The sequence below is a fragment of the Strigops habroptila genome, chromosome 15 (assembly GCF_004027225.2).
Source record: "Strigops habroptila isolate Jane chromosome 15, bStrHab1.2.pri, whole genome shotgun sequence".
NCBI lineage: Eukaryota > Metazoa > Chordata > Aves > Psittaciformes > Psittacidae > Strigops > Strigops habroptila.
In genome coordinates, this window is record NC_044291.2 from 10,447,305 (window position 1) to 10,458,172 (window position 10,868).

General features: G+C 46.4%; 1 protein-coding gene across 7 annotated transcripts in view; it reads right to left on the reverse strand.

Annotated features, from left to right (window-relative positions):
• Nucleotides 1-10,833, reverse strand: part of FKBP15 (FKBP prolyl isomerase 15) — a 28,032-nt gene extending 17,199 nt beyond the window's left edge. For 3 of the 7 annotated variants that reach the window (XM_030507031.1, XM_030507030.1, XM_030507029.1), the window contains exons 1-11: nt 10,608-10,717; nt 8,901-9,010; nt 8,023-8,113; nt 7,312-7,381; nt 6,505-6,579; nt 5,315-5,413; nt 4,714-4,863; nt 3,623-3,691; nt 1,964-2,107; nt 1,375-1,520; nt 603-651 (exon numbers count right to left, since the gene is read on the reverse strand). In XM_030507031.1, the coding sequence (XP_030362891.1) occupies nt 603-651; nt 1,375-1,520; nt 1,964-2,107; nt 3,623-3,691; nt 4,714-4,863; nt 5,315-5,413; nt 6,505-6,579; nt 7,312-7,381; nt 8,023-8,113; nt 8,901-9,010; nt 10,608-10,660 (1,056 nt within the window). In that variant the 5' untranslated portion in view covers nt 10,661-10,717. Of the gene's footprint in view, nt 1-602; nt 652-1,374; nt 1,521-1,963; nt 2,108-3,622; nt 3,692-4,713; nt 4,864-5,314; nt 5,414-6,504; nt 6,580-7,311; nt 7,382-8,022; nt 8,114-8,900; nt 9,011-10,607 lie in introns of those variants that run through there. The other 4 variants (XM_030507032.1, XM_030507028.1, XM_030507033.1 and 1 more) reach the window with 3 other exon arrangements.
• Between the last annotated feature and the right edge of the window lie 35 nt (nt 10,834-10,868).

Below are 10,868 nucleotides of genomic sequence, written 5' to 3' on the forward strand. Positions count from 1 at the left end.
ATTAGACTCTTCTAATTGCTTCTAATGCTCTTCGAGTTAATTCAGGCTCTTTCAATTTTTCAATAACTGTGTGAAATGCTAATTTTCAAGCACATGAGGTAGCACTGGGTTTATTCATCTGGCTTGCTTTATATACCCTCCTTCTGGATGTTATTGATGTTATTACATAGGAAGTCTATCCCTGCACAAAGCACAGCAACAGGATGAAAATATGAATTAAGCTGCTTAGCAGCTGGTTCTATACTGAGGCACTCGCAAGAAGTCTTCTTCCCATGTAGCTGTATAAAGTTATACCAAATGTCCCAGTTACTCTTTGTTATCCCTTTTATATTTGTCCATTTATCTGAAAAGACAACTAGCCTGTGATGATCCACATGGTCAAAGTAACTTTACATTGAAGAGTAGGAACTGAGACTGAGCTTCCTCATGTTCTGCTAATCCCTTCAAAAACAAGGCCCTAACCCGCTGTCAGTAAGGTGAACATTTGAGAGTCTTGCCTGCTTTATGTTCACTTTATCTTCAGCAATACAAATGCAAAGGTGAAACCAATCAAGCTTCCCTACTTAAGGGTTCATATTAGTTAGGAAAAAGCCAACACTTACTGCTAGCTGCTCACTGATGGAGTTTGACTTGGCCCGAACAGCTGGCTCCCTGAAAAAAAGACAAGTGTATGTTGATACTAGAGATTAACCCAGATGAAATTCAGGATCCAATATTCTGCATTTCTAAATACTGTCAAATACACCTCCCCCTAGGAAAACTATTTTCTTCTATCACGAGCATTTCTTTTAGCTTGCTTTGCAACAGTGCTTGCAGGTTTCAGAACATCCTTATGGACAAGTTCCATAGCTGTGGAACAGCTGATCACAGAAAGATGATTTTATGGATTGCTGCAACAACCACATCCTGGTATAAACAATTTTAATCCAAGTCCAATAACAAACTACTTATGGCAACTAGAGCAGCACTTAAATTGAGCTCCCTAAAAAGGATGACTGACACAGTTAAGAAACAAATGACAAAGTAAAATTTGCAATTAAACAAATGAGCCATTACCCAAGACCAGCTGATGACCATAGTGCCACCTGAGACAAGCAGGCTGTTGTAGCAGTAACCCATATGGCTTAACCAGGCCAGATCTCAGTAATGCTGTAGAAGAATGACTTAATCTGTGCCCATTTCAATCTCTTTCAATCTGAAAGTCAGCATTCCAGCAGCAAATTTCCTGCAAGCCTCATCAGCAAGCATTTCTCTGCCATGCTGACAGCACTAGGCTGGCACACAAAGGACCCACATCTGCCAAACAATGTGCTAATGCAGGGTTGTGCCATGTGTCTATGAGCACTGCCATCTTTTAATGCAGCTGCCTCTTACCCAGGCTTTGGAGGTACTGTAAATGGAGGCAGTAAACCAGTGTCTGCAGAGAAGCCATCTGAACTGGGGACGGGAGAAGGTGCAGGAGAATCCCGTGAGCTCACACTCTGTCCATCCGAACCAGAGCATTCCTTTACCAGCTTCACCTTAAAAGCATGTAATAAAACAGAGGTTTTTCTGGGCTCCCCAAAAAAGTTTTCAGCAACTTCTTTATTTTTGATGACTACTCCTTTGTCAAGCTTATCCCCTTCAAGTAAGGGTTTATGACTGATTCAGAACTGGAGAAGCCGAGTCTTTGCATCCTCTCATTCCCCACTGAGTATTGTTTTCCCAAGTGACTCACAAATAAGACAATGAAAAGATCCCAAAACAGTTAGAACAGACATGTCTAAGTAAACAGCCCAGAGGGATTTTTGGGGGTTTTGGGTTTTCTTAATTAAAGATATATATCTTCCTGTGGTATTTGGTTTATAACAGTTTCTGAGCTGTAGTTCTCATACCAACAGCAGGTTTTCAGCCTGCAGACAAATGCTACCACTCAAGAGCTGTAAAGTAGATGTAAAATAAACACTTGGCGGGAGACACTCACCCGCCTCACTTCCACCTCAAAAACTAAAGTGGAGTCTGGAGGGACCCGGCCAGCCACTCCCTGAGCTCCATATGCCCATGCTGGAGGGATGATGAGATACCTTCGGCCTCCTTTCTTCATCCCCATCATTCCTTCTTCCCAGCCCTTTGGTTTTCAGAAACACAACAGAACAGAAAGCAAACACTTTGGTCAGTGACATGACATTGTACTAATTAAGACAGCTTCAGGCACTGGCTATAGGAGATATCAAAACCCATATAGAGATCCTTGTAAAATCCTATTTGTTTTCAGTCTGCAGCACTAAACCTTTGTCTTACAATGAATCATAATGGGCAGTTGTAAATTGCAACACTGACTTCAGAATAAAGCAGCAGCTCCCAACATGTGGATAATGAAATCAAACACATGCAGCAATCTCTAGCATGAAGGTTGAAGGCTTCCAAATCTCTGCGTGGTTCCAGAAACCTGGTTCAAGTTTTAAATACCATAACTTAAAACAGCCATCACAGATCCCACTGATATCCTGGAGAACAGAGCTGCATGCTGTGCTGTGTGCACAAACTCTGCAGTTGCAGGAGCTTGCAGAGCACTCAGTGGTGACCTCTCAGCATTCAGGGAAAGAAAAGGACTTCATGTCCTTGAAAGACCACTTCTGAATCGCTGTGGTTAGATGTCCAAAGCGCCCACAGTAAACAGTTGTAGCAAAGGAGGTTTATAAGCCAGAGCAATACAAATGGTCAAATGGATGCCAGCATTTAACAGGATGACTAATGCACCCAGGCAACATTAATAAGAAGATGGACATTAATACAAATAGAGTAGGAAAATAGTATATCTTTAATAAAGGAAAATTTGTAACAGGTCATCTATGAATTACGTCGGTAATGGAAGTGACTTGAACAAGAGCATCTCTATGAAGGCAGGTCTGAGTGCTGAGGCGCTGGCACAGGGTGCCCAGAGAAGCTGTGGCTGCCCCATCCCTGGCAGTGTTCAAGGCCAGGTTGGACACAGGGGCTTGGAGCAACCTGCTCTAGTGGAAGGTGTCCCTGCCCATGGCAGGGGTTTGGAACTGGGTGAGCCTTAAGGTCCATTCCAACCCACAGAAGTCTGATTTTATAATTCTAATCATCTCTGATTCACAACCTGATTTTACAGAGTAACATAAGGGAGTATCACACCACCTGGAGTGAAACATTATCACACAGTCAAAACCCCCACAATGTGACTTAAGAGGGTAAAACCATTCCTAGTACTATGTTTTACTAGACCATCCTAAGAACTTGCCAGTTGTCTTCACCCTCCCATGCCCTTGGCCCAGGTGATGAGTCAGAGCTATCTGATGCTCTGCTTTTAAGGCACAATCAGTGCAGAGGGTCTGAAGTTTTTCCCAAATTGAAGTTCTCCTTCAGAAATAGAACTCCCTGAGAACAAGGTAATGGATTAAGTGACTTCCGGAAAAACAAAGACAACTGAAAAACCAGGCTCTTGAAAACAGGAAGGCTCTTTTTTACCAAACAGCACAACTTCTAACAGCACCACTGAGAAGGAGACTGGGCTATATTGTGCAGGTTAAGAAGCAAATAAAGAATCCTGAACAAGATCTTCAGTAATTCAAAGCTCAGACTTCAGTTGTTATAATGAAAGTGCCAGAAGTTCTACCTTGATGACCTTTCCAGATCCCAGCTTCAGGCGCAGCAGCTTGTCTTTGTTAACATTTGAGTCAAACACCTAGAGAGTTGAAGAACAAAGACACAGAATACATGGATTTCCCAACTGTTTCAAGACTCTGAACTCTACATATTTCATAAACTCTTACAGTCTCTTAAGCGCTATTTCCCATTCTGTTACTTCCAAAATTAATTCCCAGATGTAAGACAGAGCATGGCTACAGCTTCTAGTGCAATTCAGTACAATTTCTTACAGTGAACAATAGCTGGAAACTCAGATGTTACAACTGCTTTGAGCTTGATAGTCAGGACAGGATTGGGCTGAGTAGAACACCACACAACAGGCTTCTATCAAGTAGCAAACAACTGTCTAGTTTTATATATTAAACTACAACAGCAGCTGTTCATAATGTTTGCAATTAAATGTTTGCAAATTAAACTATGCAGCTGAACAACTCTTTCAGATTAGAAGTAGGCTCTGCTATGCACCATTGGTACATAAGAGTGAGGCATGCCAGGCAGGCCAAGAAAAACAAAAAATCCCCTAAAGATGAAAAACAGAAAGCCCTTTTTCATAGCAAAGAGATTCAGCTGCAGATGGATACAAATACAAACCCCTTTGCTTTGAATTTTGCCAGCAGAAGTGTTTTAAAAGTAATGCTTTGGAATGACAAAGCATTTGTTTATTAGCAAAGTGGATTGGACACAGCTGTAGAGGATGTGAAAGCATTCTCATTCTTTTAATAGTTGGAAATATGCTTCATGGCAGACAAGGCCCTTCTTAACACTTCCTCGAGCTCCTTCCAGCAGAGCAGAGCTGGCTTCATTGTCTGTTCCCACCAGTTTCATAGGTACTCTCACACATTAATATTAATGAAATATTAATTTCACTTTCAATCACCTCCTCCTGAACAGTAAAGGCATCCCTTATAATTCTATAGGTAACACTTAGGACCTCACTTATGGTGCCATAAGTAACTGACAAAATCCCTTTCCCATCAGCACCAATACTGTGCTTGATGTGGCAGGTTCCTTCCAGGGGCTGTCACACTCAGTGTTAGGAAGAAGCAGAAATGCCTTTACCTGTCCAAGCCCGTTGTTCTGGAACAGCCAACCCGTATAGGCAACCTCCAGAGAGTCTCCTCCTTCTGCTCCCTGCCCCTCTCCAAGAAGGAGGTCCTGGGAGAGGACTGAATCCAGCACAGGGGAGCTGTTGCATTTGGCAATGCACACCTGCAGAAGGAAAGTCTCTGGTCGTTAAAACACAGTGATAAATTCCACTGTGACTCATTACAGATCTGATGCATTTCTTACTGTACTGATCAAGCCCAGGCTATAGATGGCCTTACAAAGCATTCCATGTTTCTTTGTGATGAATTTTGCTGAGTAAATACCCTCTGCTCTACAGAGCCGTTGGTCTTACAGTACTTGAGAATCTGGATCAAAAATCCCCCCAGAAGTAACAGGCTCCCTGCCTCAGAGGCATGTGTCTAACACTAAAACTCCACCAGGCTCATGGCAGATCTGCCTCCATCAACAGCCACCCAGATACTCAAGGCTGAACTTGCAATGTAAAAGTACAACCAACTTGGAGCCTTTGAGCAATAAGGTGCTCTCAGAGATAGGTCTGAGTTGCCTGTTGCTCTAACAGGGTAGCAAATCCTGCCTCACACACAGTAGTTACCTGCTTGCTGAAATCCATTGCGGCCTTTTCTGACTCAAACATGATGGACCAGTTTTGTCTCTGATCATCATAGAACGTACTGTAATTGTTGGGTTGGACCTGTGGGAAAGGAAATCAGCCTTATATTATACATTAAATGATGCATTCAACTGAAATAAATTAAAAAAATCCACATCCAAAAGCAGCTTAAAACAAGAGCTACTGAAATTAAGCAGAGGCAGAATCCTGCTGTGTTACTACCCAAGTTCTGAATGCACAGAATAGCTTTAATTGATGTGCTCATTATCTTGGAAGAATTATTATAACTCAAATACATGAGGAAATACTAAGTTCTTTAGAGATGCTGCAGCTTTCACAAGCTGGTGAAAGCTTTCACAAGCTTCTCTGAAGCTAGATCATATTATACATGCTTAGATTTTTAAGTAGAAGTAATCTGCTCTCCAAAAGTATTGATTATATTTAGGCTTCTACAATCAATTGGAGGAGTCACTCCTTCCTTGATTCTAAAAATCCACGTCACCAGAAGCTGACTACAGAACCCAAAACACACTTCTAAAACCTGAAGAGCAAGCTGCCACCCTGGGCAGAAATCTGGACTGAAATTCTACCATTTCAGAGTAAAATTTTGTCTATCAAATGAAGATTTTTCGTGTCACCTGATGACAAGCTGAGAGCAGCAAATCAACACACCAATTCTCTGTGAAGCTGGCAGAAAACAGAACTTCCTGAGAGATCCCATTCTGGGACTTACAATGCTCCAAATTGTTCTTATCAGCAGGATAATGCTGAGCATCCCGTTTCTGAGAGAAAACATTTCCTTCTGCTTGCTCAGTTGCATTCACTCAGTCACTTAACTAAAAGTTATTAGCAAAAGGAGTTGTTCTGTTTCTATCCACTGTAGGACTGCAAAACTCAAAATACCTCCTCTATGATCTAGAGGTAATAATACACCTCCCACAGCAGATGAACTCACATTATGAAATCTACTGCTCTGCAAAAGGCAGATGTAACGATCCCTTGTGCAATATGGGGAGGAGGAGAACAGCGCTCCCAGTCACGAGGACACCTCTTGCTGTGTCAGATGCCTGATCTCAAAGGCTGTAAACTTAAGACTTACGCATTTCAGAGTCAGCTTCTGTTTGCTGTGAATAACATAAACCCCTAAATGCTTTTCCAATCCACAGTCTTACCGTGAGTACAAAGCCTGGATGGATCCTTGCAGTTGTGATCTGCTGCTGCTGACTGATGTAAAGGAGGAGCCTGTACTGGATTCCACAAGGAATTGGGCAGGGGAAAAGAACAAAAAGCAGGAACTCAAAACGTCTTCAATTCTCACATGCTTGATCAAATTCTGAGCCTAAGGCTACAGTGTTTATTTGTCAAATACACCCAGCAGCAGCATTATCCACAGCAAAAATACTTAATGCAATTTTGTAACACCTCTTAAATCCCATTGAAAGTGTGCGAGCTATATTTAGCTACAGGAATCAAGCAATTCAAACTAATTAGTTTGCAGTAAGCAAGATGCTTCAACTAATTCCACATTTGTCACAGTTACTGTGTAAAAGAATGGAGCACTAACCCTTCAATACACAGAACACAATACATGCCATACAAGCGTAAGCCAGTGTAATAAATCAAGTAATACGCAGGAGTTTTCCAAGTGCTAAACAATGCAGATATAGCATCATATTGACATATTTGGCTCTACCAAGGAAAAGTGCTTTTCTTCATGCACCTGCACTCAACACATCAAATTCTCTCAGGCACAAGTTGTAAAAGATCTTACAAACTTGTTGGTAACAGAAAAGAAAGACATCACCAAGGCAAATGGCTTGAGCCCTAAGAAAGCCCAGGAGGGCCAGGAGGTGGAAGCAGCGTTGGAACCCAGACCTCCAGCATCAAAAGCAAAGACATTCCAGTGAGTTCAGAGAAACACTACCCCATACGAGCGTGCTCTCAACATGAAAACGTTGAAGGAGTGAAGTGTTCCTCACCTCTTTAGTGGCGTGGTTCCCCACTACAGCTGCTCCATACTTGCCTTGCTTCAAGTACTGCCCATTTGTACTGGAAGACAAGTGAGATATTCAGCTGCGGAACCATCCTTGCCTCACATTTCTCTCTACTGCTGCTGAGTTTTTCTCCTTTAGAGATCAAGTCTCTTATCCTCATGCCTCAAGCATCAGGCAGTCTTTCTTAGCTTACAAACATTACACCTCTCCTGCTTGCCCACAGATCACAGGAGCATACATTATGGAGCTTGAGTTGAAAACTGCTCTTTCCACAGCTCCAGGGCAAACGAGTTTTTCACACAACGGCAGTGTCAACTGGACAGAGGATTTTACTGCTGTCACTCTGTGCTCAGGCCTCAGTTCTCCACAAGGGAACATGAGACATAAGCACCTGACAGAGCTGCCTGGAACAGTGTGAATGTCAGGCTGATGCCCCAGGATGCAGTTCCCTGTAATGGCCAAATAAAAAACTTGCTATTTATTTGACAACTGCATAACCCAGGACTGCAGCACAGTAACTGAACTTGGTTTTGTGCAGAAACTTGCATTGATTTGTAGCATTACTGCCATGCAGATACATGTCTATAACCACAGTCTCATCCCACTCATCCAAAAATATCTTCTCTCTATGATTAGGTCTTCATCTCCCAGAGATGCAGACTAACAGGTCATGCAAGAAACCACCGCTGCACTTACTATCGATAAGCGTGAACTGCGGTGGCCGCGAACACGGATGGATCTCCTGAAGCTGCTGGGGCCACAGGAGCCTTCTGGGCCGCTTGGCCTGCTGAGGAACCAAGAGCAGGGACAGCATCAGTGAGATAGAACAGCCACAATACCATGACACATTCCTTCCAAGATAAAGCAACTTCAGAAGATTAAAAAAACCCCAACAACAACGAGTGATGTTCTAAAGTCACCAAAGGGCATCGAGTAGCCACAGGTACTGGAGGATAATATCAAACAAGAAAACTAAAAGGATTATTTGCACTGCTGTTCATAGAATCAACCAGGTTGGAAAAGACCTTCAAGATCACCAAGTCCAACCATTCCCCAGCACTGCCAAGGCCACCACTAACCCATGGCACTGAGGGTCTCGGCTACACAGTGTGTGAACACTTGCAGGGACGGTGACTCCAGCACTGCCCTGGGCAGCCTGTTCCAATGCCTGAGCACCCTCTGGGGAAGGAATTGTTCCTCAGCTCCATCTAAACCTGCCCTGGGGCAGCTTGAGGCCATTTCCTCTTGTCCCATCCCTTGTTCCTTGGGAGCAGAGACCAGCCCCCTCCTGGCTCCATCCTCCTGTCAGGCAATTGGAGAGAGCGATAAGGTCTCCCCTGAGCCTTCTCTTCTCCAGACTAAACCCCCCAGGTCCCTCAGCCGTTCCGCATCACTCTTGTGCTCCAGGCCCTGCACCAGCTCCGGGGCCCTTCTCTGGCCCCGCTCCAGCACCTCAATGTCTCTCTTGTAGTGAGGGGCCCAGAACTGAGCACAGGATTCAAGTGTTCTTCACAAACAGCCACCAAGACACACGCTGCCAAGTTCTTTCCCCACGCCCAAGCCCACTTCCTCACCAGCTGCCGTTTGGCTCTTCTTAGGCTGCTTTGGTGCTGTGTACTGGAAGAATTCGTTTCCATGGCTTGAGACTGTTTGATCCAGACCAAAGAGAGAGGCCAATCTGGCACTAGAAAGAGAAATAAACTACTTTACCTTATTTAACAGTGGCTTTATAGATAACAAACACCATTTATTCTAAGTTATATCAAATGTAAAGTGCTTGCCATCGCTTCAGAAATAAGCAAAGGGATGCACGTGAAGCAGCTCTATCCTAATTAGCCATTTCATTTTGAATAAGCAGAACTTTTAAACAAAGAGGCTGAAAGTAGTAGAACTGTGTTTCACTTCCTCAAAAGCTACTGTAATGAAGAAACAAGGACTGAAACTACACCAAAAAAAGAAGTCACTTTTAAAGCAATGCCTGGGACTACCCTCGTATGGAACAACTGATGGTTCCACTACTGGAAAAACAATGTGACAATGGAGAAGCCACCATTCCACACGAGAAGTTTTCTTTTTGAAATGCCCAGGGAACATGTTCTCCATTAAGTTTTAAAAGAGCAGATGCTCTCCTGTCTGAGGGCAGAGGGTTTAATGCTGCAGGCAAGCAGGTTATTCTTACAAGACATGTTTGCAGTTTTACTGCTTTAAGCCTGTTTAAGCTCCTGGCCCTGCAGGACAAGTGAATAATTCAAACCAATCAACAATTCAACACTAATTCAACACTGCCAGGGATGGGGCAGCCACAGCTTCTCTGGGCACCCTGTGCCAGCGCCTCAGCACCCTCACAGGGAAGAGCTTCTGCCTCAGAGCTCATCTCAATCTCCCCTCCGGCAGGTTAAAGCCATTCCCCTGGTCCTGTCCCTCCAGGCCCTTGTCCAAAGCCCCTCTCCAGGTTTCCTGGAGCCCCTTTAGGCACTGGAGCTGCTCTAAGGTCTCCCCTTCAGGAGCCTTCTCTTCTCCAGGCTGACCCAGCCCAGCTCTCTCAGCCTGGCTCCAGAGCAGAGCTGCTCCAGCCCTCGCAGCATCTCCGTGGCCTCCTCTGGCCTCGCTCCAGCAGCTCCACGTCCCTCTTGGTTTTTAGAGGATAACTGTTTGCTAGAAGGAGAGGAGCAGCTCGCAGTGCTTGTCCGGAGCTCCTTGGGAGGGCAAGGAACGAGCACGGCTGGAAGCACAACTGCAGAGGAACCTTCCAAGGAGCAACAAGCCACACAGCACAGGAAACCCGAGTGTGCTGCTGAAAGGACCCCCACAGCCCGGGAGCTGCGGAGCGCGCCGCAGCCCCCCCTGCTTAACCCCCCGAACCCAGCACCCGCGGGCCCCCGCACCCCTGACGGGAAGGAGCCCGTTTCCCCCGCCCGTCCCCTCGTTACTGCAGGGGCGGCCGCCCCTTCTCCCCCGGGAGCAGCTCACTGTCCCTGGGCAAGGTGCTGAGCCCCCGGAGCCCCCCGGACCGCTTCGCTCCGGCACCCAGCACCTTGCCGGGGCCGGGCCCTCCCTGCGCCCGCACCGAGGCGGGACGGGAGAGGCGGGCACAGACCTGACCCACACACGGACGGCTCCCGCCCCTCGCCTCGCCCCCACCGCCCGGAGCCAGCGGCAGGGCCCTGCCAGCAGCGGGGAGGGCTCCGCGGGGCCCCGCAGGCCGCGGGCCCGTTCGCCGGGGGGGCTCCACCGGCGGTGGAAGGGAGGTGGGGGGCAGCGCCGCGCCCGCCGCCGCTCACCCGCTGGCGGGGGACAGGAAATCCGCGTCATCCTCCTCTGTCGCCCCGAACATCGTCCCGGTCCCGGTCCCGGTCCCGGTCCCGCCGCCACGGCCGCCGCCACCGCCCGGCGATGTCGTAAACGCGTTGCCCGACAGCGGCGCTTTCCGGCCGCAACGGGACAGGACCGGGGCGGGGAGAGGCTAGGGAGGAAGGCGGGAAGAGGAGGGGCAGCTACAGGGGGCGGAGCTTCAGCGGGTACGTCAGAGGGGGCGGGGCTTC